At 55.5% G+C, this 26,024-nt stretch overlaps 1 protein-coding gene across 2 annotated transcripts in view; it reads right to left on the bottom strand.

Annotated features, from left to right (window-relative positions):
- Positions 1-272: 272 nt before the first annotated feature.
- The window catches only part of LMX1A (LIM homeobox transcription factor 1 alpha), a 46,480-nt gene continuing 20,728 nt past the window's right edge, over positions 273-26,024 (bottom strand). For both annotated transcript variants that reach the window (XM_063344188.1, XM_063344187.1), the window contains exons 4-9: positions 6,727-6,959; positions 1,874-2,043; positions 1,644-1,721; positions 1,463-1,532; positions 1,170-1,340; positions 273-434 (exon numbers count right to left, since the gene is read on the bottom strand). In XM_063344188.1, the coding sequence (XP_063200258.1) occupies positions 274-434; positions 1,170-1,340; positions 1,463-1,532; positions 1,644-1,721; positions 1,874-2,043; positions 6,727-6,959 (883 nt within the window). In that variant the 3' untranslated portion in view covers position 273. The remainder of the gene's footprint in view (positions 435-1,169; positions 1,341-1,462; positions 1,533-1,643; positions 1,722-1,873; positions 2,044-6,726; positions 6,960-26,024) is intronic.

Here is a 26,024-nt window from a genome sequence, read left to right as displayed (position 1 = left end):
AAACGAGAAATTTGGTTCCCCGTTTGAAATTTGAAAACCCACCAGCCAGCTGCAAAAACCACTCCTGTCCCTAATCCTAGGCTCCTAAGAGAAACATGAAACTATGCAACCCATAACTTAACTCGCTCCTTGGGAATCCCAAGCTACAACATATTGTTTGACAGCATCCCAGCATTTGTGGCTTCCCCCTCCCTCCCAACCCCGGGGGCTCTGTAGCCCCTCCTGAAGCAGCACGACGGCATCGGCTGCCCCGTGCCGGGGACCAGGCCACGCTCAGGAGGTGAAGTAGGAGTTCTGCATGGAGTAGAGGTGGTCGATGGGGTTCCCCACTCGTGCCTGGAGTGGCCCCGCATCCGCCGTGGCGAGGAAGCAGTCGCCCAGGTTGCTCAGTGAGGTATCATCACTATCCAAGTCGTGGAAGAGGGGCTCGGCACCTTTGGAAGCAGGGAAGGAGCAGAAAGACTTCAGAGCCTGCTTTCTCATCTGGCACCTTGGCAGTGCCCGGTACCCCCAGCTTTTGCAGTGTGAGGATTTAGGGAAGAGGGGACTGCTGTCTTCCCAGAAATTGCTCCATCCCTCACACGTGCCCCCACCAGACCGCCCCCTCGCCATGGCCCAGCATCCCTTTGATGGAGAGAATCACAGAATTACAGAATGGTCGGGGTTGGAAGGGACCTCTGGAGATCACCCAGTCCAGCCCCCTGCCAGAGCAGGGTCACCCAGAGCAGGTGGCACAGGAACGCGTCCAGGCGGGTTTGGAATGTCTCCAGAGACGGAGACTCCACCACCTCTCTGGGCAGCCTGTGACAGGGCTCTGCCACCCTCACAGGAAAGAAGTTCCTCCTCACGTTGAGATGGAACTTCCTATGGTCAAGTTTGTGCCCGTTACCCCTTGTCCTGTCGCTGGGCACCACTGAGAAGAGCCTGGCCCCATCCTCCTGACACCCACCCTTTCAGTATTGATAAGCATGGATAAGATCCCCCCTCAGTCGTCTTTTTTTCCAGACTGAAGAGACCCAAATCCCTCAGCCTTTCTTCATAAAAGAGGTGTTCCAGTCCCCTCATCATCTTTGCTGTCCCCTCTCCAGCAGTTCCCTGTCCTTCTGGAACCAGGGAGCCCAGAACTGGACACAGTACTCCAAGGCAAGAGGCAAACCCCGGAGCCTTACCGTAGGGGTGCATGTGGTCTCCGGGCATCTGCGGGGGGGTGAGCCCTTGCCGGAAGGGGTCGGAGCCGTAGACGCTTTGCTCCATGCCCAGCAGCTGCTGAGGTGGGGGCAGAGCGGTGTAGGGGTTCAGCATCCCCTCCAGCCCTGTGCTGCCACCACTGTTCGTCTGGGCTGGAAGATAAGAGCAAGCCATCGGCACAGTTGGGCTACCACCTTTTTGTGGGGGGTCCAGCTCCCTTGGGAAGCCTGGAGAGGGCTGGGAAATGGGGAGACCCTGGGTGTGAGGGGCATACCTGAGCTCAGGCGCTGCGTGTTTTGCTGATCCTGCTGCTGCTGCTGCTGCCTCCTGGCGAGCTTCTTCATCTGGGCAAGGAGAAGGGGAAAAAGTGGGATTAAATCATCCCCCAGCCAGAGCGAGGAGGGAGGGGAGCCCTGGCACCAGGCGCTGGTGGTGGGCTACCCCAGTGCACCCACCTTTGCTCGCTGGTTCTGGAACCAGACCTGCACCACACGGACGCTCAGCCCAGTCTCGGCCGCCAGCGTCTCCCGCACCTTGGAGAGAGGAATGACAGCGGTGTCTCAGACCCCTCAGATTTTCGGGAGTACTTTTGGAGGATACAGAGCAGCCAGAGCAAGTACTTGCCCAGCATCCAGGACATCCCTGGGGGCTGGAGGCAGCTGAGCATGGACTCTTCTCCCCATACCTTCCTGCATGGCTTGGAGGAGACCTCAAACGATGCCTTGAACGCCCTCCGCTGCTGCGTGGTTAGGATTGTCCGGGGTCTCTTGGGCCGCTTGTGATCCTTCCCGTCCTCGGCACCCTTCCCCGAGGCTTGACCCAGTTTGCAGATGCTGTCCTCATCGTCACTTTTGCCTAAGGGAGGAGTGAAAAAAAACAACAGGTCCTTTACAGACAATGGGCCACGCACATTATCTTCCAGCATGTCCAAAATAACCTGGGAGACGTACAACAAGCTGGTGGGGATCTTCTTGTGAATGTGCGTGAGGAGCTGAGGTTTGGGGCTGGCTGACCCATGGCAGCTCAGACAGGGTGGGAGCTGCTGTGGCTCATAGTTTGGGGTGGCTCAGCCACCAGACGTCCTTTTTCGTTCTTCTTTTCCCCAACTGTCTGAGCAGCTGCAACACGAAACCCTGGGACACCTGAGTTTCCCTCCATCAGACCCAAATCCCTGCCTGCTCCACAGGGATTTCCTGACAGGCCACAGCTGGGGACACATCTGGACAGAGACAGGCAGGTCACATCCACAAGAGGGGACAGCAGACGTCGAGGAACACTGTGTTCCTGGGGCTGTCCCCCAGCCCGGCTGGGGACCAGGCACTTGGTCCCTCTGCCCAGAGAGCCCAGGCTGGGGCAGATCAGGCAAAGGGCGAGCAGAGATGCTCAGAGAGGGCAAGGCGTTAGCCAAGACCTCACAAACCCCTCCGGATTTGCCCTACCATGGAGGTCCACTCCATTTAGAGCACAGAGTTTCAAACACAAATATAAGGGGCACCTTTTCGCCTATATTCCCCCCCGCCACCGAGGAGTTTTAAGTCTCCCTGGGTACAAGCCCAGGCTGCTTCAAGCTTCACCCCCTCGGGTCCTTGCTGCAATGTGCTGCTCCGTTCTGTTCCCAGGCACTGGTGTGTATCTCCTTGCTGCCCTCCACCACTCGGGGCCATGGGGCCTTTGGGCAGGAGCTGCTCCGAGACAGCAGGCAGCGCTGCCCTGCCTCTTCCCAGCCCTCCTCATTTACCGCTCCGCCACCGTGTCCATGACCTCGCCTGCACGGGAGGGCTGTAAATGCAGGTTTGACAGCACAGGTCCTTCCCTCTCATGAGCTGTAAATCACTCACAGCCTTTTCCAGAAAGCTCCTCCGCCATCCTTTTGGGAATTGATAACAGAGCTGAGGTGCTGGTTTGATGCAGATGCAGACTGCAAGGCTCTGCTTGGCCCAAGTCCCATCCCGGCGCTGCCGCATCTCCAAGAGATGGGGATGCACCAGCAGGTTTTGAGCCTGGCCCAGAGTAATTCATGGCTGAAGCAGGTCAGGTCGTACCCCATGGCGAGAGCTAATCATGGATGACACAAAGCAGGTAAGTGTAAATCCAAGAGCAGCCCAGTTGGAAGGTGGGGAAAGACAGGAGACCAGGGCAAGGGGAGGCAATGTTTCCTGCAGAGGAGCAAGGATGCTCTTGGGTACCAGTTTCCTCTTCCTTCCGTGCTGCTGGTCTCTCTCCTAGGCTCACCAGCCACTATAGAGACCTTCCCTGTGGTGAGGGCTGGGAGGGCTGGGACACGGAGAGATGTCCATGCTGGTGGTCCCCAAAACAGCCTGGAGCTGGGTGCTGGTCCCCAGGAGCCAGCGCCTTGCTGCTGCCGCTCGCCCACAGCACATCCATGGCACACCACCAGCAGCAATGGCAGCGGGAAAGACAAACTGCTGTTTTCTTGCATGTCCCAGTGTGAGAGACGTAGTAATGCAGAAGGTCTGAGAGCCCCAGTGCTGGGGACACCCAGAGCGGGGAGTCTCTGATGGCTAATGGGGCTGAGCAGCGGCTGCCGCAGCCTCCTCCCCAGTGCCAGCACAAGCAGGGTCTCTGCTTCACCGAGCTGCCTGCTCTCCCGAGAGAGTTTAATTGTGATGGAAGAGATTTTTTATGAATACTGGGGGGAGGAATGTCAACCGATGGGGACATTTCAGTGCCTGAACCCCTCCGCACCTTAACACGAGGTGAGCACCCAAATCCCTCCCCCGGGTCCAGGAGGAGCAGAACCCGGCGGGGGGGAGCCAGAGGCTCATGGACTCTATCAAGCAAATGATGCTCAAAACCCACGCCAAAGGGGAAAATCACACTCCCAGCAGCTCCACCCCCACCCACCCCAAGACCTTCCCCCCTCAACACCTGCTCCCCAAATCCCTCCCAGAGTCAAAGGGAAAGAAGGAAAAGCGAAGCCGGATTTGGCGGGGTATTACTTTTAATTAACTCTCCCTTTCAAGCCTTTCCCCACCAAGGAGGAGGGGGGGCAGGGGGGGAGAAATTAATGAGTGTCTGGAGCTGCCCCTGATGTCACCTGGGAAGGGGCCGGGGCGATGGATATTGTGCGGCGTGCCCTCGGTCCGACCCGCCGAGCCTGCATCCCGCCGCCGGGGCCAGGACATTCCTCGCTCGGGAGGATTTAGGGAGAGGAGAAACGTTAGGACGCTTTTAATTGGAAAGTGGGGTCCTCTTTCAGAGGGGCTTGTTTACTTAGGCTGGGCGGCGGAGGCTCGGGGGAGGCAGTAATTGAAGCGGGGGTTTGGGAGATTACAGACAACATATGGCTCGCTTTTTATCTGCGCTTTCTCATAAAGTGGCCTTTGGTGCGCGGCGGCCCGGGGGGAGGGAGGGCAGGGGGCTTCAAAGCAGCAAAAAGGGGACTGGGGAGAGGTTGGACATGCACATCACACGTTGCTGGTGAAGGGCATCCCGGACCTGTGCCGGAGCAGGGACACCCCTCTGCATCCCCCCAGCGTGGCAGTGGGGACCCCGGGGGGGATGTGGCAGGAGGGGGCAAGGCCACGCCACGCTGAGCATCTGCACGGGGTGCGCACCTGGGGTGGTCCCCGCTGGGTCACCGTCCCCAGAGCCATGCGCCGTCCTGAGACAAACTGTTGGTGGCCACCAAAACCAGGCAGGGACGGCGGTCAGGCTAAGCTTACGGGGTCTGTGGGGAGACAGGAAGGGCCGGGACCCCTCAGGTAGGGGCTGCCAGGGGGTGCCGGGGGCTTCGGGTTGGGTTTCTGACCAGCCTAGGAGTTGCCATGCCCTTTTGATCCCACGCTGGCCCTTCGCATCCCTTGGGTCTCAGCTGCAGTTTCCGCCGAAATAAGCATTTCCCATCGAGGGTTTTGCTAATCGAAGCTCTCGGTTTGGCTGGAGCCCCTGGCAGCGGGGCTGGACCACGGGACGACGAGTCACTGGGGAGGAAAAGCTCCCCAACCTTTCCCAAACTGCCCTTTTCCCCCACTAGGAATAAACCCAAAACATTGTGGGACCAGAGGCCAATTCACTTAATTTTCCCGCATGACGTCTCCTCATTGGTTCCTATTTTAACTGAAAGAGTTTGCACATCCCATAAGGAAAGAATAATAATTCTTCAATCAATTAAGGACTTTCCCAGGGCTAAGGCAAGAGCCAGCGCCAGCATGCCGGATCCTGCTGCTTTCCTGCCTCTCCAGCTCCTCCAGCGTTGGACCATCACTCCCTGGCTCCCTTCAGCCACCTCCTCCCATGGCCTCACTCTATTTTTTAAATATCATCACTGTTACTTGGGGAGGGAGAATATTCTCTTTCGAGCAAGCAGGAATTGCGGAGATGGGCTCTCGCTGCTGAGGAGCACAATATGAAAGAGAAACACAGGCTTTGGGAAATTTTTTTCTCCGTCCCCACCAAAACCCACCCCCGTCCCTCCATACACCTTCCCCCAGCTGCAGCATCGCCTGTGCCTGGCGCTGAGCGCCGGGCTTTGCCGTGTCTGTGACCTGCCCCGCTTCACACCTTAACACCCCCCTTCTAAACAGGCCTGTAATGCTGATTTTTATTTTTTTTTTTTAATTCAGATGGTGTTATCGCAAGGATTTCTGCTAGCAGATCCTTTCCACCCCTCCGGCCCCTGTTGCTGGGTTTTCTTACTAAATTTTTCTGCCTGAGAAACATTCCGATTTGATTTGCATCGACTGTAGATAAACATTGTAATGCTGATCTGATGCCACCCAACCCAGCACTGACACCCTGGCTGGAGCAGGGCGCCAGCCCCCTGCCCACTTCCAGCCACGGTGACACCTCTCCTGAACCCCCTCTTGGCTCCGTGGTGTCCCCGCAGTGTCCCCACCCCTGGTCTGCAGTCTGACTCTGGCCATCGACTGCCTGGGAAGCTGCCGGGGACAGAAGATTTTGCAGGCCCCCTGCCTCCAGCTCATGTTTTAGCTCTGTGCCTCAGTTTCCCCTCGGTATTCCCAAGGGTGGCTACAGCAGAAGCTGCTCACTTCTTGCTCTCAGCCTTTCCAGAGTCCCAGGCGGGGACAGGGAGGGACACAGAAGGTTTAGCCCAGGGTAGTCAGTGGGATGCTTGGGACCGTGAATTTTTTTTAGGAATAAAATTCTCCTTTACAGTATATTTATACTGGGGCAGTCCCTTCATTTCCCTGGGGCGGGGAGGTGGGACATGTCACCTTTGGCATCTAGGGAGGCTGTACGCCCCTGGGGATGGGGTGCTGGTGGCCTGCACAGTCCAGGAGCACAAACCCTTACAGAAATGTGCCTAATGAGATGGGATGGTCCCCAGAGCATCCTCCGGCCCTGCAGCCCCTCCGCTGCCGAGCTCCCTGCTCACCGAGGTGGGAGAGACTCTGGATGGAGGATGCAGCGGTGCTCATAGAGCTTTTCCCTTCGGTCCGTGGGGCAGAGGTTGAGGGCAGTGAGCCCCAAACCTCTCCTCCAGACCCCACCGCGCTCGCAGGGGCCTCGGAGCAGGACCAGCCAGGGAGACGCCGGGCGCGGGCGGCCCCTTACCAGAATCCGACAGAGCCGGGCTCACCAAGCTCAGCAGCTCCCGTTCCTTCTCGTAGTCGCCCTTACAGAGGAGCTGCCCCTCCTTCAGCACAAACTCGTCTCCCTTCTGCAGGCGCCGCTCGCAGACGCAGCAGCAGAAGCAGCGCAGGTGGTAGACGCTCTTCTGGGCGCGCATCACCAGCTCGCTGGGCGCGATGGCCTCCAGGCACCCAGCGCACTTCACCGCGAAGAGCCTGGGGGAGCAAGAGGAGACCCCGCTGGGACGCCCGGTGGCACCGCGGCTGCACCCGGCGGGTGGCGTGGCATTGCGGACAAGGGACGGGATGCCCATGGTGGGGAGACGGGCATCGGCACAGGACCACTTTGTCACCCCAGTGGTGCTTTGAGCGCGGTGAGGGGCTGGGCACGTCGGTGCTGGCACCCCACGGTGACACGGCAGGTGCTGCAAGCTTGCCCTGTGCCAATAGGGGATGCTGCCTTTGGGTCAACTTTAGCGGTTTTGGTTGACCTCTTACTAGGTGCTTACCATGAACGCAGTCAAAGGATGAAAAACCCAACGTTTGGACGCTGCAGGGTGAAAAGCAAACAGTCCAGCCACCACCACCACAAGACACGTGGCCCAGCACATCTACATGAGTTTTATCAAGCCAACCCTACATGTCCACCTGCCTCCAGCTCACGCCTAGACGTGAGGAGATGCTGAAGATGGCAACGGGGCCAACAAGCTCGTACATGCCTTTCAACCAGCACCTGCAGAAAGCATCCGCACTGTCAGTAACCCACAAACCACCCAGTCCCTCTGGCTTCGGTCACCGGAACAGCCCCGTTCCTGCTTGCAAACATATCAGGAATGTCTAACATATCATAAAAATCCCCACGGCAGCAAGTTTTGGGTTAAGGCTGGTGACAGACTGAAGATTTGATGTGTCAAAAGGAAAAGAAAAAGCTCAGCTTGTTCCTTGACATTGATGTGACAGTGTTTGAGGCATCCCTAATTGTGCAGTTCCCAGGTTTCAACACACTGGCTTTATACTTAAAAGCCAATAATAATAACAACAGCCATAACACTTTAGGTTGAAACAGAGCTTTTCTTTCTCCGACTTTCCATGTCTTTACCGAGAAGCTCAGTAGCATGATCAATGATCTACGGTTGGGGAAACTGAGGCGAGCAGAGCGGAGGTGGCAGCATCAGTGTTGGCTTGAGAGGATTTGGAGGCACCTGGAGCTAAATCCTGGATGTTTTAAGTGAATGGGATGTTTCCCCCAGTAGAGATGTCTGAAGGTACCAAAGCAGAACCTCTTTGCCACCCCCAGATACGTGCGTTTTTGGCTTGGGCCCCATAAAGAAAAAAAATCACTGTTTACCCAGCCCCGTCCTAAATATCTGTGGGAACTCGACATTATTATTCCCCTGACTTGATGACTTTGGCCCAGAAAGAGAAGTCAGAAGTCCGCACGCATCCTGCAGAGGTTATCTCCGAGCATCGCCTGTGTCCCAGCATGGGGACGCCCCAGGGCCTCACGTGGGGAGTGCTGCATCCAGCCCTCCACCGGCCCCAGACGGCTCCCACCTCCGTGGTCCCCATCCCATGTGTCATCCCTGGGGGACACCTGCGGGGAGGGTCAGGGGGCTGCAGGGCTGGGGAGGGGAAGGGCAGCCCTGCAGCCACCAGCGGGCTTTCAACCCTCAACCCTTCTTTTTTTTTTTTTTTTTTTTTTTGGCTCTCACGAAGGAGATGAAATGTGCTGAGTCAGCCCCATTCCAACAAGGAGAGGAACAGATGTACGCAAAACCCTTGCAGCAAAACCCTCAGCAAATGGGAAAAAAAAAAACTCAAAAATTTTCTGTGACGAGCTTGATAGCCCATAAAACAAGGAGACGGGGTGGGGGGGGGGACACAAAGCAAAGCACACGCGTGTCTTCGTGCCTCAGAGGCAGCTCCCAAGGCGAAGGCGCCCGTGACACCAGGGGTGCTGCTGCGCAAAAGCTCCCCAGCAGCAAAGGGGAGCCCACGCGCGCAGCCTCTGCCTCCGTGAAATCCCCGCCGGGTTTCGCTTCACCTTTTCATTTCACCCCTTGAGTCACCCGACAGCCCGTAACCAAGAGGGTCGGCTGCGCGAACCACTGGAGGCCGGGGAACATCCCACCGGTGCAGGAGCAAGAGGATAACGCCTGCCTTCCTGCGCCAAGGGGCAGGGTCGGCCGCCGAGCATCACCTCCCACCCGCGGGTGAGCAGCGAGCTCCGGAGGCAAACAGCTGCCCGCCAGATGTGCGCACGCAGCTGGCAAGGGTGCCAGGGCACACGGCCACCCTCCAGCAGCACCCTCCAACCCCAATCTAGGTGTCAAGGGCTCGAAGGGTTGGGAATGGGGCCCCCAAAACGTTCACCGCTTTATTGGTGGCGGCTCCCTCCCACATCAGGGTGCTCCCACAGACGCTTCATGCTGGCACGTGGGCTATGCCCACTCCTTCCCAAGTTTTCCCAAAACGGTGGCAGCGAGCACAGTGATGTCCATCACTCTCCCCGTGCCAAGCAAATCCTGGGCGCCTCAGCAAATCGTAGCATCCCGCAAGAAGCAGGAAAGGGACGTTACACAACTTTTATAAAACACTATTGTCGCTACAGAAAGGGGAAAATCATCACATAAAAGGTGGGAGTTGGGGATTTTATAATTCCAGATAATGCCGTTAGTGGCTTTTATTTTTGCACATTCGACTTCAATTTCCCAGGTTTACATATGACCGTCTGTCTCTAAGATATATGTATTTCCAACATCCCTGTGACTGCCCTGGGAGGAGAAGGACGTATATTCCCCTGAAAGCATCCCTTCTGAAGGGTCGTTTTTTTTCTTGTTCCAGCTCTGAGAAGCACAGGCTTGTGCTAATATTTCTGTAGTCGTTTCATCTTTAATTATGTCTCTCTTATGTCAAAGTGGAGGCAGTTTGTATTCATCTGGTAACACATTCTCATCCTGTTTAAATGAAGTTTAAGCCCTACCTGTTGGGATTACGAACTGCCCTCAGTAATAAAATATTGATAAGCTATTACGTTACTGCTATCTAATCTTTACGAATGAACATGCCCAAAAATCTCTGTTGCCAGGACACTGATTAGAGAGCCATAAACCTCTGCCAATTAGGCATGACCGCACCAACCGAACGATGGAAGTTTCCAAGCCCAAAGCGCATTGCAAAATGAGAAGGTGTGAGATTCAGGTTAGGCTGCCTAATAGTAGACACTCAAAGCCGCGCTTAGGTCACTGAATAAATGACTTTATTTCCAAACTGCCGGGTCCCCCACAGCTCCCGCTGAGGGATGCGCGACAGACCAGGCGTCTTTCACTGCCCAAGGCAGGGCTCTCCCATCCCTGGGCAACGTGAGATGCTGAGAAATCCCCATAAAACCTCCGCCGCAGTATGAACCCATAAAGAGCTGCTTATAAACCCACAATGAACCCAGACCCTAGGCACTAAAATGTCACAGACAAAATCTGCAGCCTGCCACAGGTAGTAATGGGGAGAGAGCAAAAGGCATCGCTGGTGTCCCAGACCCCTGTGGCCCTGGACCAGCCCTGGACACTACCAGCTCCTCTGCAAGGACCAGGGAGGAGGAGCATGCATGGATAACCCCAGGCATGGATAACCCCAGGCATGGACAATCCCACCCAGGAATAACCCCACATAGGATAACTCCAGCATGGATAACTCCTGCATGGGTAACACCCTTGGTCGGCCTGTGATGGGGTTGAAAGAAAATTTTGTTCCCGCACCAGATCTAGGAATTAATTTAACATTTTTGCCTAAGCAAGACACACCAGCCTGGATCCAGGGGTGTTTTCCTCCACCCCTGGGATCTCCAGCTCTGCGCCCAGCTCCTTCCCACCGCAAGCAGCAGGCTGCAGAGCAAATGACATTTTTTCTCCCCTCTCCACTTCTTTGTGCCTCCCTGCAGCTACGAAGGGGACTTGGAGATTACATTTCCCTACAGGAGGATACGCGGAAGAGAAGAAGGATGGGCTCTGCCCAGGGACTTCAACAGGTTTGAAACCAAGAACAAATCACCAACACTTAAACTGCAATGGGAGCACCTTCATCTCTGCCATCCTAGGGATGCTGCGGGCTTTGGTTCTCAGTAGATAATTTTTTTTTTCACAGAATCACAGAATGGTTCAGGTTAGAAGGGACCTTAAAGATCACCCAGTTCCACCCCACTGCCCTGGGCAGGGACACCTCCCACCAGACCAGGCTGCTCAAAGCCCCATCCAGCCTGGCCTTGAACACCTCCAGGGATGGGGCAGCCACAGCTTCTCTGGGCAACCTGTTCCAGTGCCCCACCACCCTCACAGGAAAGAATTTCTTCCTGATATCCATTTTTCCTTCCATAGCCTGGGGTTCAAAAGCGATGTAAGGCCTGGCCGGCAGCCTTCAGGTTTGTCCAACCACAGACGAAGCTGGCAGGCAGAGGGCACCGGAGAGGGTGACCCGCTTGGCACCGCGATGCTCAGTGGAAACCCATCCTGCCACGGGCTGCTCAGTAAAAGCCCCAGCGAAGCGCTGACAGCGACTATTTGTAAATAAAAACAAGCCCCCGCAATTTAGGAAGAACTGGAAGAAAAATACGGCGATGCAAGAAATTTTTACCACAACATTAAAATGTTCCTGTATTGATTAATCTGTATTAAAATGTTTTGTTTGTTTGTTTGTTTTAATTAGGTCCCTTTTGAAATGACAATCTGCAATTTTGAAACAGAAAGGTGGTGGTGGTGGTGGCGGGTTTCAAGAAAATCTTGAAACAAAATATTTTGCCTTTTCCGAAAGTGCGTTTCTGTTGGAAGACCCCCCAAGCCAGCCAGCCGGTGGTACAGACATCCCCCCAGGACACAGTCCCACTTCCCCAAGCAATTCCTCTTCCTCGAAAAAGCCACCCCAGACCTCTGCTTTGGGGTTTCCTACCCGTTCGGCGTCACTGAAACCTAGAAATTTCGACACGTGGCCAAAGCCACCGCTGGGGCGATGCATCCCAACGTCCCTTCCCGCACCGATGGAGGGGGAACGCCGTGGGCAGCCCTGGGTTCCCATGGGAGCCACCACCCCCTCTTTCTCCCTTTATTTTGAGGTGACAGGTTGAAAGGGGCCGTGATTGACGGGCGCTTCCCGGCTGCTGTCTGTCTGCGTGCGCCGCATACAAACACAGCCCTTCGGAGCCTCCCCGGGATGGGGAAGGAGGGGGGGCGCGGCGGGTCAGGGATGCCGATATTAAATACTGATGGACAAATCTCAAACGCCGCGTGGAGCCTTGGTTCACACGGCAGGTAAGGCAATGGCGGAGGGATGCTTTCCTGGCCCAGGGATGCGGTGAGAGGGGCAGGGGCAGCCCCCGAGTGGCCCCTGGGGCTCCTGGTCGAGGGCTGGGGCTGGCACCATTGGCACCGGTCCCTACGCAGCAGTGCAGGCAGCTGCCCTGCTCGCCTCCCTGCAGCAGACACATCCACAGGGATGCCGGGTTTTCTAGCACCACGGTGCAGAGACCCGACCAACTCATCCTGCCGTGGCCCCAGGAGGAGATTGAGCAGACCCCCAGCCAACCCATCGGAGATGCGGGGAGCTCCAGCCCGGCCACACTCACAGCCATCCCCAACCGACGGCTCTCTGGAGGGCAAAGCTGCAATCCTCCCCTGGAGCCGTGACCTTGGCGTGGGGACAAGCCGATGGCCACGCACAACGCAAGAGGCACAGGAGGAGGCTGGCGGCGGGTGCCGGTCATGAGCCGCAGGGAGTGAGGACGCCGGATTGAGTTGTCTTGGCACCAGGTCATCTTCTCACTCACTGTCACTCCTCAGAAGGGGGGACGGCAGCACCAGGTCGTTGACGGGCTGGCAGTGGAAAAATGCCAGTTGCTGTCAAGCCTGCACCCATGGCTTGGGAACGAGTCGCTGTCTTGCTGGGCTTATGTCACCCTGTCCCCTCCTCCAGCCCTCGTGGGGCAAAAAGATGAGGCATAGGGCATGGATCATGGCTGAGAAGGAAGGGGGATGGATGCACCCCCCAGCGTGGTGCCTGCGAGGGCATCCCCCCGCTGCAGCAATGGGGGGACCACACAGACCCTCGTCCCCGGCAGGAGGGGTGCCGAGGCCATGGGAGAAACTAGGAAAGGGCTGCGTCCACCTGAGCGCTGCAGAGAGCAGGCTGGCACGTCCTGGGGATGAGGAGAGAGTTTCAGAGGGCAACCTGGCCCCAACGACCCCTGGGGACCTCCAAAGCCACCCCAGGTCTCCAGGCTCCCAGGCTGTGGGAGGAAAGCACCCACGGCCACCCTCACCTTTCCTCCCCACGCACCCCAAGCCCTCATGTTGCTCTCCAGTGGGACAGAAGCGGGATGTTTTCCCCGGGGCTGTTCTCCTGACCCTTCCCCGGCTCCCGGCTCCCTCCCCCCGAAGCGGACAAGTGTTCGCTTTACTGCCTGGCAACGGGGCCGGGGCTAAGCTTGCTAAAATATGAGTGTTTTTTGGCTGGAGTACCAGAAGGCTGCAGTCCTACAGAGAGAAAAAAATTGAGCACTCCATGCCATGGCTCCAGAAAGGGGGAGAATTAGGTTTCACACCGAGCAGGCTGGACCATGGCATTCTTTAGTTAATGCTTAACAAACGCCCAAACAAAAGCGGCCAACTTCGCTGCATGTTTGTAAAATGTATTCTCAGCAGATTCGGGTTTATTGGAGAATTCGCTCGCTTTGCAGCAAGTGGCGTTTTCCTTTTTTTTTTTTTTTTTTTTTTTTAATTTCCCTTCTCCTCCCTCCCCCTACCCCCGGCTCAAGCCCTTCTCATTCCTGCTGCCTGAATGCGTCTTCTGACGCTTCAAGGGGACATGGCAACCGGGCTGAAACAGGCTTATTTCATCCCAGGGGCTGATGCAAACTTCCACGGCCCCAGGGTGCAAACTCTCCCCAGGGTCCAGCCGAGCCGCTGCCTGCAACCGGGGCCGGGGATTCCAAAAAGTGAACCCTTGGCCTCTTGCAAACCCAGCCCTGAGCGGTTGGCTGGTGGCTGTGTTCTCCAAGAGGCCGGGGAAAGCGAGGAAGGGAGGTGAAGCCTGAGAGTCCTGCTTTTCGTCTTTCCTCACCCAACCCAGCTCTCTCAAGGTCCAAACCCAGTGGTTCTATCCCACGCAGCATCCCGCTCTGCCGCGCATCCCAGCCCTGCGCACCTCCCGGACTCGGAGAGCCCGTCACAGCGCTGGATGCCAACAAGCACAACTTGCTTTTCAGAGCCACCGTCAGGGACAGCTGGGGCACAGAGGAGGGGAACAGCCCCATCCAGGGACTGCAGAGGCTTTGGAGGAGTTAAAACTGGGGGGGGGCACGCGTTGGCATCCTGCAGGAGCATCCCTAAATGAGCTCCTGCCCTGATGCTCACTGGCAGCAACCACGTCCCTCCAGGTGCCTGGTGCCATGGCAGAGGACAGCGGTGACAAGGGAGTGCTGGGGAGGCGGCGGCAAAAGGGAAAGGGGGGCAGCAGAGGAGGAGGGGGTTGGCGCTGTGCTGTTTAACCGAAAGTGGTCACTTAACACCCCCCGGACCCTCCAGGGACGCCGCCGGGACACGCAGGGGCACTGCTAGAATGATAGGGTTAAATAAACAGACAAACGAAGCCTTCCAAGCAAACAGCCGCTGCCAAAATACACCAGCAACCCTCAAGCCTCCTCTGCACCAAAATGAAAGGTCAAGCAAGTGCGCGGCTTCTCAGGCCGCCCTAAGTTGCTCCATTTCTGATCAAGGACGTGCTAATAAGACTTTCACCAACAAGGTCCTACAGGAGCTGATGGCTCTGGGTCCCTTCCAGGCCCTCACACAATCTCATAAAAATCCTCTGCTGACTTCAGGAGTGGCCAGAAAGAGACCACCTGGGGCAAAGCCAGAAGAACAAGACCAAAATGCTCATTTTGGTTTTGTTTCCCCCAAAAGCTGCTTCTTTTTATGGCGTCCCCCCCCCCGCCCCGCCCTCCACCATAACAGCCTGTAGCATCGGGCAGGGAGCTGGTCCCATCACAGCACCGATCGAGCACCTGGTTTTGGACACAGGAGGGACACAGGTGGGGGCAGGGGAGGGGCACACACAACACTGCATCCGAGCCCAAACACCATCCCAACGGAGACAACCCAAGGATCGACCCCATCCAGCCCACGGCATGGCGGTGCTGCATCCCAGCCGATGCATCTCCCACCAAGCCGAATTTCGAGCAGCGGCCCCCCCCACCCCCTCCATGCCCCCAAGAAAACAAGGATAATTGAAAAACCACAATATCACTAGTCAAATTTAATATTGAGAGTGAGTGAGCGGGAGCCAGAGGTCAGAATTAATTACACCCCACCATATTTCAGCACGCTGCCGCGGCTCCGTGTCCTTTCCTTGGGGAGCGGTGCTTCCACAGAGAGGTCGACAGACATTATTAGAAAGGACTGATTTAAACGTACCCCCAGGAGCTTTTCAGCTTGTCTCTTCAGAGCCTTTGTTTGTACCGAGATTAATGGGGAGGCAAATGATGGAAAAGCAAAGTCACCAGGAGCGAGAGGATGTGCCATCGCCGCCGCCACCACCCCGATTTGGCCGGCTTTTTAAGCGGGGGCAGGAATAACTAGGAGAGAAGGAAACGCTGTTTGTGTCTTTCATTCGGTGGATAAAATATGATGATCTTGAAATTTTATTTTTTTTTATTATTATTTTTTTGCTTTTCAAGAAATAGAAATCCCGGCTAAAAAAAGCCCCACAGGCTGGTTTTCCTACCCCCTCGGGGGATTTTACACCCCCGTTGGAAGGAACAGTTTTCATTCTGTTCCAGCTTAGGGTACCCCCTCTCGCAAGTCATCACGTCTGCCTCTGAATTTTTTTTGTAAACCTCCTGTGATGGAAAATGAAAATAGAAACAAACGCCCAGATGAAAACTTTTCGAGTTTCCATTCCGAATTTCAAAAGGAAGGGGGGGTACAAAAAAAAAAAAAAAAAAGAAAATAAAAGAAAGAGCGTTCAGATCAAGTGGAGAAGTTGTGAAATCTCCTTCCATGGGGACAGCCAGCACTCGGCTCGCCTCAGCCCTGAGCAACCTGATCCAACGCCCAAGCCAGCCCCGCTCCCAGCAGAGGAAGGGCTGGGGACCTCCAGCGATGCCATAAATTTACATCCACCTCGTACCAACGAGTTCAAAAAGGGATCAGGCAAATCCAAGGGACCGAGTCCACACCCAGCCTGGTCCCACAGGTCCGACCTCACGCTCAGGACGACCCAAATCCCCAACTGCCCAGGGCGGCACGGGCTCCCTTGGCTTTTGGGGAGCTTTCCCGGAGCATCACCATCGAGGGCAGTGCGGGTGGATGTACCTTGGGTCCAGCCCCAACACTGGGGCTCCCGGCTGCTCTCGAGTCTCCTAGGCTACTATCAAGGCTCATCTTTTCCTTTATTAAACAGAAAACCCAGGTTTCCCCCCCAAGGGCTCCCTGAGCATCCGGGACCGTTTCCCGGGCGTTTAAAATTCACGGTGCGTTCGTGCCGACGTGCCAACGCGGCAAACTCTCATTAGGAGGCGACCAATATCCTGTCGAGCTTCCCAGCGCTCCGGCGGCTATAAAAATCGCTCGGCTGTACAAAAGCTAAACAGAGTAAACTAAGTCGGACACAGAGACCAGCTGCTTCAGCCCGGCTCGGCAAACAGAGATCCGCGGGAGCAAACCGGGCGCTGCCGACGGGGAGATATCAGTCTCCCGGCGGGGTTATTTCTCGCCTTATCTTTTATTTCCATGTGCCCCAGCTCCCCCTCATGCAGGGTTTTGCATAAATATCATCTGCGTGGGTTGTCAAGTTGTTGGGATGGGGTTTTGTGGGGGGTTTTTTTGGTGTTTTTTTTTTTTCTTTTTTTTTCAATACCATTTCCACAATGGGAAGCAGCTGTTGCGGTTAACAGACTGCTCCGGAGCAAAAGCTGCACTGCATATCGAGATATCTCAAAAGAGGCATCCTTCATTCATAGCTCCGTGCACTAGAGAGCACTATAACATGTGTTTCGATGAAGTTTGTTAACTACTCAGCTAAACAAGCGCGCTGGAAATGCCAGAGGAATATGCTCTGGAATGAATGGAAATATTCATCTAAAAAGACATTAAATATAAGCCATCTTTCCCCCCTCCCCGCACTCTCCGCTGAGCTCATGTTGCAGCTCTCTTCTAGCGCGTGCTCTTGGGCTGGGGTTTCGGGAGAAACACAGACTCAGAGAGTGGCCGGGGTTGGAAGGGACCTCTGGAGATCATCCAGTCCAACCCCCTGCCAGAGCACGGTCACCCAGAGCAGGTGGCACAGGAACGCATCCAGGCGGGTTTGGAATGTCTCCGGAGACAGAGACTCCACCACCTCTCTGGGCAGCCTGTGCCAGGGCTCTGCCACCCTCAAAGGAAAGAAGTTCCTCCTCATGTTTAGGTGAAACTTCCTATGGTCAAGTTTGTGCCCGTTACCCCTTGTCCTGTCCCTGGGCACCACTGAGAAGAGCCTGGCCCCATCCTCCTGACACCCACCCTTTCCGTATTGATAAGCGTTGATAAGATCCCCCCTCAGCCGTCTTTTTTCCAGACTGGAGAGACCCAAATCCCTCAGCCTTTCTTCATAAGAGAGGTGTTCCGGTCCCCTCAGCATCTTGGTAGCCCTTTGCTGTCCCCTCTCCAGCAGTTCCCCGTCCTTCTCGAACCGGGGAGCCCAGAACTGGACACAGCACTCCATAAACAAATACTTGGGGTGAGTTTTGCGACCTCAACGGCACCCGAGCCAGGGTGCGACACCAGACAATGGCACACCGGGGGGGTTTCTCATGCCGTCGGTGTCCCGGGGACACGTCGGCAGAGGCAGCCTGGCAACGGGCAACCCAGACAGGCAGTGATCCCATGATCCCGGCCAGCGACCTGCTCCCAAATGACATCTCACGTGCAGGGAAGCAGAGCTGCTCTGCCTTTTGTGGGTCTGAGCATCAGCTCCCCGGAGGTACTGAGCATCCTAGAGGAGCTCAGTCTCTTAAAGAGGGATAAAACCTCAGGAAAAAATTGGTTATCAAGTGTTTAAAGTTCACTTGCTTCTCTAGAGCTCTCTCCTCTTCAGTCTGGGGAAGTCTGGGAGGGAAACCTACATTTTTAGCCAGCATTCTCTTGAAAATTCAGTATTACACCAACGCGAATCCAAACCTCTCTTTGGTTTCTGTTTACGCGAACGTGAATCCAAACCTCTCTTTTGATTTCCTTTAGCAACTGCATTTCAAGGTGGCTTCAGCAGCCATGAACGCCCCCCCCCCAAAAGGCTCTAATTGATGCCAGTAAACGAGACGTAGTCTCAGATCCTGACGTCAATCAGAGGGATCAGTATCCATCATGGGGTGAAGATGCTCAGAAGGCTCCAAACAGGCCTAAAGATGCTCAGCGCCGGAGCTGGTTAGGAGTTTCCCCATAAAATCATTTCCCTTCCTTGTACTTGCTCTATTTTTTATACATATACGTATATACACACATGTATGTACATACTTTATACCTTTTTTTTCTGAAAAATCTTTGTTTTCCACAGAGGTTTTTCAATTCAGACATGAGCCCAAGCTCTGCTTCAAGTCACTTGGGTACCCAAGGGCTGTGCCCAGGGATGCTGAGCAACCTGGAAAAGAGGGACCCCAGCACTCCACTCCCACTTGGCAAAAGCCCTGGCTGGACCCCATCTCACCACTCTTGACCAAAACATTTTTCTGGACCTTTTTTGATCTGAAAACAACCCTGTCCCCTGTGCCACTGCCGGGCTCGTGCCGCGGTCACTGTTGTAGGGATGCGGGGCTGGTGCCCAGCTTGCTGGGCTACCCGAGACAGGTCCCAGCACTGCTGAGGCACCGGGATGAGCTTTTGATGGATTAGATGGTAAAAGCAAACACGCTTTCTCTAGGAAACGGGTTCCTGCTCGGGGTTATCACAGCGTTGGGGGCAGCAGCCCTTCCCAGCAGCCTCCCGCGGCCGGCGAGGCAGGATATTACTTTGTTGCTTATTCATTTTATTGCTTCTCCTTTCTAAATATTTGCTTGGCAGGGAAAGGATTCCCTTTACACAGTATCTGTTTTTACAGGTCAATTGAATTTCTGGCGCGCTCAATCCCTCTTTCCCTCCAATTGCATTTGCAAAACAAATATTGATTGTACCAATTAGCTGCGAAACCCTCACGGAAGATGGCTCAACGCCTTCAGCTGGGAGAAGGCTCTCCTGGCCCCAAAACATGTGCTAGTAGACGGAGCCGGTGGGACGGGAGTCCCCGGAGAGGCAATGTCAGGGCAGGGCTCTGCAAACCCCCAGCAGGACCCTCTGGAACACAACAGCAAAAATGGTGTTCCTAACCCTTCCAGCTAGAAGCGGTATTCAGCAACATCTCTGAAGGGTATTTAATTAAAGCCGGGGTGTCCCCTCACACCTAAGACAAGTGTAAACTACCCTGTGCCTAGTGTTCACTCTGGAACCTAATGATTGCAATCAAGGGAGACCACAAGTGCCACCAACAGCAATAACAAATGTATCCAGGTAGTAGGTTAGATTCATTAACCCTCAAAGCCACACATCCCCAGCAGAAGTCTCATTTCTTCTTGCAAAATCATATCCTTTAAATTTAAAAAAAAAAAAAAAAAAAAAAGAAGGAATTTTCCCCCCCAAAATGTCTTTCAGGTTTGCCTGTGCAGCGCTGGGCTTCCCTGAGCTGCCTCACCAAAAGCAAGGGGCACGTACAACCCGAGCACCACGTCACGCTTTTTCACGCTGATTTCATTGCTCTGGGTTTTATTTGTGGTTTCCTTGGGAGGTTTCTTCCAAAATCCTCACTGCCACAGGCAGAAAGGAAAGACATCCCGGCGGAAAACAAACAGTCAGCGTTAAAAACTTGCTGTGCTTCGCTCTGATGCAGCCTAAGTAACTTTTAAAAGAAGGAATGAGAACACTGAATCACACAGCGGCGCGAGTCGTGGTGGGGATCCTTCACCCCGCACATGGAGAGCTGCACCAGCCCTTGGTGGGACGAGGGTCCCCGGCAATGGCTGGGACGGGGATGCCAGCTCTGGTGTCACTGCAGCAGGAGCTGTGACACAGCCCCGCAGCTCGCAACCCGCTGGATCGCCACTGGTGAAGCATTCGGAGCACACTGTTAAATGTGTCCTGCCCGTGTCAAAAGTCACAGCCCAAGGCAAAGGCGCAAGGGGGGGCGGCAAGGCGGGGGCTGCTGGATTAGTCACGGAGGCAGGGGTCCCCATCCGCAGCCGGCTGGGGCCGGGACATGGACTTCCCTGCTGCAATAGTGCAGGAGAGATGCTGGGCATGGCTAGCGGCCGGCCCGTCCCAGAGAGGACTCCCAAGCTGCCAGGGATGCCCAGCCTGGGAAAAGCCTCTTTATCCAGCGCTCAACCTCAAAACGATGCCGCGGCCCACAGCCGCCCCACCTAGGGAAGGTGGATTGCCCAGCACAGCCCAGGAGCGGCCCAGGATCCGGGAGAAACACCTTTTCCCCCAAAATATGGGATCCTTTCCCCCCCCCCCCCCCAACATTTCCCTGAATGGCAGCCGGGGGAATTCAGGTTCCCCCCCTGCGGCTCTGGCGGAAAACGAGACAAGAAAACAGAGCGGTCGCCCTCCCATAGCCAGACCCAGGGCACGGGGGCTGATACCCACGGGGGCATCGGGTCCCCCCTGCAAGCTGAGCTAAAGGCAGGACGGAGATGTCGATATACGGGATGTTGACATACAAGATGTCAATATACAAGCTGGTCTCATCCGATGACAGCATGCACACATCCAGCGTCCCGGGGCGGAGGGCGGGAAGCAGATGCCTGGTTAGAGAAAGGAGGGACCAGCCACAAACTGCTCACGGCTTGGATGAGGACGAAGCTGTTTGGCTCCGTGCTCTGGGCTCAGGCCCATCTCTCCGGTTTAAAGCAGTTGAACCGAACCCAAAGGTTCATTAAATTGGTCTGCCGGGAGCTGGTTCCGCCGCCAGGACATTTCATCCCATCGTGAAGTCGACGTTTCTCTTTGCAGCGGCGAGGGATTTGGGGCGAGCGAGAGGAGGCAGCCCCCGTGGCTGGGGCAGCACCGCCAGCTCCCGGCAGTTCAACTGAAATGGGTGACAGCGGGTGCTGCAGTCCCCGTGCCCACAGCCTGGGTTTGGGGAAGAATCCCCACCTTTTCACTATTTCCCTATTTTCTCCTCCCATTTTAAACTGATCTCCCTGGGCTGCATCAGGGACGAGCAGGGATGAGTCCCACGAGCTCAAAAACGCACAGGCAAAGGGGAAGAGCCCAGTCTTTATCCTCCATTCATTTCAAACGACATGGTGGGAAAACCAAGGTCAGGAATATTAGTTTATTTTGCCAGGCTGTGTCCTGGACACGCAGGGGCAGAGGCAGCCTGAGCCCCCCTCCCTCGCATCAAGCAACACGCGCGCCCATTCCCTCCTAGCGACATCCCTAAGAAGACGTCACCGTGCCACCTCCCAGCCTTTGCTGAACCCTCTAAAGGTCAGCACCGAAGGCATGTCCACCACATATGGTTATTAGTTCTCTGTGGGTCCGTCCATCCCTCCACTACAGCTGGGTGAACAATTCACAGCGCATAAATTTATCTAGCAGACCTCAGCCCACGTGCTGTTTGCTAACAGTCTGTAGAGAGGCTATATTTTATCCCTTTGGGTTTCTTGGCCAGCGTTCAAGCTCCTGACCCTGATTTATTCGCAATCGGTCAAGAGCCACATTTCATCTCTCATAGGCCACGTCTGCACAGAGCTATTCAAAGCACGTGGCTCGACGTCCCGCAGCAGCGCCGGGGCACCTCGCTGTAAGCCGGTCCCGGTTCTTTGCGGCACCTCCAAAAGGTAACCGGGATGGGGGGGGAATTTGTGTTCAAAAATAGGCTCTGCGGGGGCAAACTTTGTGCTGACGAGAGCAGCGCGGCCGGAACAAACCGCACCTCTTCTGCGCACGAAGGCTATGAGAGCTCCAGATGCCGGCCAACGCTGGCTCGCCGCCTGTCCTCATCCCATCTCACCATCTCTTTGCCCACCTCTCTGCCTATTTATAGTCATGGAAGACCTTTGCACAACGCCCGAGCGGCCAGAGGGTTGAGTGTATAGGCGGGATGGCAAATGCCGCTCTTTAACTTTCCAAAGTCCTTTTCCTTCTGCCTCCCGAGGGGGCTGGCACAGAGAGCAAGGCAGGCACCCTGCCTTTGAGACGAGACCTTGGGACCAGCTGGAAAATGCCTGGCTACACCCATCGCCAACCTGGCCCTGGGGGTTTCATAAACCACCTTACGCTGCGTCTCAGCGAGTCTTTACAAGGGGAGCAATCACGCTCACGCAGACGCGAGCATCCCTCTGCGAAGACAAAATAATCAAGACGATGGGAAAGGTACAGAGTCATTGGCAGAATTCAGAGAAAAAAGAGTGATGCGAAGGATCACGGTTTAGTATCAGCCCTACTTGACATCTTCATCGGCAATTGCAATTACGGACTAATTAGCATGTTAATAACATTAGCACGAGATAATAAACTGGAGAGGATGGAACAGAGCAAAACAAGCTGAAGAGGACCCTGGAGAGATCGAAAAAAAATTAACAAAGGAAAAACGCAGCTTCTGCAGTCCAAGGGAAACACATCCGGAGCAGGTGCTGTGGTGGGAAGAGGAAGGTGGGAGCAGGGAAGCGGCTCACGTCGGGAGCGGGGTGTCGGGCAGGCAAAGGAAACCAGCCCACCAGCTCCCCTGCAGACCTGGCCATGGGTCTTGCCCATGAGCAGCTCAGCCTGAAAGGTTTCATCAGAAGAACTGAAGAAGGACCAGCATCGCACACCAGCGATCCGCCGGGCATCCTGGTGGGATGGGGTAGTGCTCATAGGAAAAAAATAATATCCCAGGTAGAACTGTTAAATGCAACTCGACTTCCCCTGGAGCCGTTTCCCCCCTGCCTGGGTTCGGGAAGCCCCATCACGTGAACATCTCCCCTCCGAGCGGCGGCTGTGTGCCTGGTTCCCAAGTGGATCGGCCACATACGGGAAGGGGAGGGGTGGCAGAGGGCTGCCACCTTCACCCCAGCTGGGCAAGGCAGACACAGCTACCAGCTGTGTTCACACTACTAGAGGAGCGCCCCATTCCCAAGCTGTACATGGAAGCAATTCCCCCTCTGCAGAGCCTCACGCTGCTGCCTTCACTTGCTACGTGCTGCGTATTGACAAGTGCAAAGTGCTGGGTGCCCCTGTCCTCTGGTCAGGCCAAAGCCCACCCATGTCTCCTCCATCACACCAACCCCTGGACCGCTTGGTGAAACCTGCACCAGTGCTGTCTTACAGGACACAGGGTGAGGGGTGGTGTCTGAGGTTGGGACACCTTCAGCGGTCCTTGCCCTGCTATCAGTGCTTGATAATACACTTGATAATAAGTCAGATAGATAGAGTTGTTTTCTTGTAAGAAAATCCTATAATAACTCAAACGACCAAAATGGGGTAACCTGAGTGCCTTTCTTACGGGGATCCTGATGGACCTGCACCTCCAGGATTGCAAGGAAAGGGCTGGGCTTGTTAAAAGCACTCTTCATCCTGAGACACAACCACTCCTTAGCCTCTCAGCTGGAGCCCTACATCGCCAAACCCTGGTGCCCTCCGTCTGGGCATCCCTGGGAGTCTCTATCTCCTCTCCCAGTGCCCGATAATTCAGGCAGACCAAGCAGGACCTGAGTCACTGCCACCTGTCCCCATCACCTGGGGGCGAGGAAAGTCATGCCAGCCACATCATGGCGTCTCCTTCCAAATGGCTGCTGCCCCCTCCGATGTCCGAGCACCCCATCCCTTCCCAGGACAACCAATTCAAGGGAAACCCAGATTTCTAACCCGCCAGGACCAGTGCTACAGCGTGTACGAGCTCTGGAGGCTCCGGGCTGTGCAGCCGCCCAGCATCAGGAAAGGGCAGGAGTTTTATCACCCAAAGGGGGATTAAAGCGGTTCCTGATGCACAAGTATCCGGAGGCAGGCAGGGAGGAGGGGAGATGCTTTCCCATGATTTGTGGGCTGTTCTCGGGCTGTCCTTGCTGCCAGGTCTTGGGCAATTTGATGACTTTTGTTGCAAACTGGAAGAACAGGAGACATATGTGAAGGAGGAAACTCACATTCCTCTCGTCTAAGAAATCCCTTCTCACTTTCCCCCAAATCGTACATACACCCAACCTCAGCCTCTCCGGGCTGGCTTGGACACCGGCTCTCCTCCCACACCCAGATGACCTACTCGTCCAGAAATGGCCAAGGCCCGCAGCCGGGGCGTTATCCTCTCCTCCTCTCCTTCCCTGCCTGCCTCCTGCCTCCACAGCCCTGCTGGCAGCTAGGGCAGGCGGGGGGACCCTTCAGCCTCCGGAGAGGGGGGAAAATGACGGATAAAAACAGCCTTTCCCAGCGGCATCCGTGCGAAGGGGACTCCGAGCCTCCAAAACGTGCCCCAGCCCCTCCACGAGCTGCATCCCGAGCACCTCCACACCTCCTCTTCCAGAGACGTCCCTGGTGGCTTGCAAATGTGGACGTTGTATTTCTCTGCTCCTGTTTCCCAGGAAAAAAATATCCACATCGGGTGCTCCCTGCCTCTGGGAATGGTGGTCCCTAAAGCCGGGCGGGATGTGACCCACTGGGCAGGGGTGGTGGACATGGTGACGGATGCAGCACACCCGGACACCGTGCCTTTATTTCTATAGCATCTCCACTCCCTCAGGTGCCTCCACTGTCCCTGGAAGTCCTCTGTGGGATGCAGAGGTGGGAAAGGACTTGCTCAAAGCCACAATACGGCAGTAATGTCACCCCAGGTCACGAGGCCATGTATTCGCAGGCAGAAAGCCAAAGCCTGCCCGAGAGCCTGCACCTGCTCGAGTCCACTCTGTGACAGCCTGTGGGGAAGGAGCCCGTCAGGAGGAAAACCATCTGAGCATGAAGCGAGTCCAAATCAAAGCAACACGGGAGCCCCTGGTTCGGGAATCAACCACTGAGCAAGTCTCCCTGCTTACTTCCACAGTGTGTTACTACTGAAACATAACAATGTCACCTGCCAACCCATTGAACACCTCCCAGGGTGGTATTCAATAAGACAAAGAGTGACCTGTGTGTCACCATCATGGAAAAGTGCCTCCAAGCCACCTCCTGAAGAGGGAGAAAGCAGGGGACTCACTTCTAGCACACAGGGCAAAGCAGCCTCCCCATCCTTGGGGCCATCACAAGGTACTTCCCACCTCTACCTACACATCGCCAGAAATCACCTACAAGTCTGAGTAAAACTCACCTCCAGAAGAATATTCCCAGTTCCCCAGGGCTGGCCGTGCCACTCTGGGGAGTTTCTCACTGGTGAAAAGGTGAAGCCGAGACCTCGCATGAAAACTGCGGGGAGAAACCCGGCAGCGCTGGGTTAAGCAAGACCCTGCAATCTGGCCGCGGGGTGTTTGCCTGTGCAATCTCGGCTTTGCAACGGGTTCGAAGGTCCATTAAACAAAGCGAGACAGAAAATTGGATGCCGGCATCTGCTCTGTGGAGCGAGAGCCGCCCTCCTCCAAGCACATCTCGCCGGGGCCTCCTGAATTTCTGTTCCTCCCTTTCTAAAGGACAATAAAGACAAACCCCAAGCTCAGACCCAGATCAAGCACAGCCTCACACTTACTGGGGAATGACCAGCACTGGAGTGAGCGGTAGGAATGAAGCACGGTCCTCGCATGGACCTTTCCGCCCCCATTTCCACACCCAGCTGGATTTAGGGCTTCTCAGCTGGGGTGGGACCCTTTTGGGTAAGAAGAGAAAAGGCTCCAGGGTGGATCCTGCCATTTCCTATTCCAGGAAGGCCAGAGCCTCTTTGAACTCTGTCCTGCTGGAGAGAGTGAGATCTGGAGATGCAAAAACACAGAGCCCAACAGAATCACGGAATCACAGAATGGTCAGGGTTGGAAGGGACCTCTGGAGATCATCCAGTCCAACCCCCTGCCAGAGCAGGGTCACCCAGAGCAGGTGGCACAGGAACGCGTCCAGGCGGGGTTGGAATGTCTCCAGAGACGGAGACTCCACCACCTCTCTGGGCAGCCTGTGCCAGGGCTCTGCCACCCTCAAAGGAAAGAAGTTCCTCCTCATGTTGAGATGGAACTTCCTATGGTCAAGTTTGTGCCCGGTACCCCTTGTCCTGTTGCCGGGCACCACTGAGAAGAGCCTGGCCCCATCCTCCTGACACCCACCCTTTCAGTATTGATAAGCATGG

Source organism: Chroicocephalus ridibundus, chromosome 8, assembly GCF_963924245.1.
Source record: "Chroicocephalus ridibundus chromosome 8, bChrRid1.1, whole genome shotgun sequence".
Taxonomy (NCBI): Eukaryota; Metazoa; Chordata; class Aves; order Charadriiformes; family Laridae; genus Chroicocephalus; species Chroicocephalus ridibundus.
This window is presented reverse-complemented; position numbering and strand designations above follow the sequence as displayed.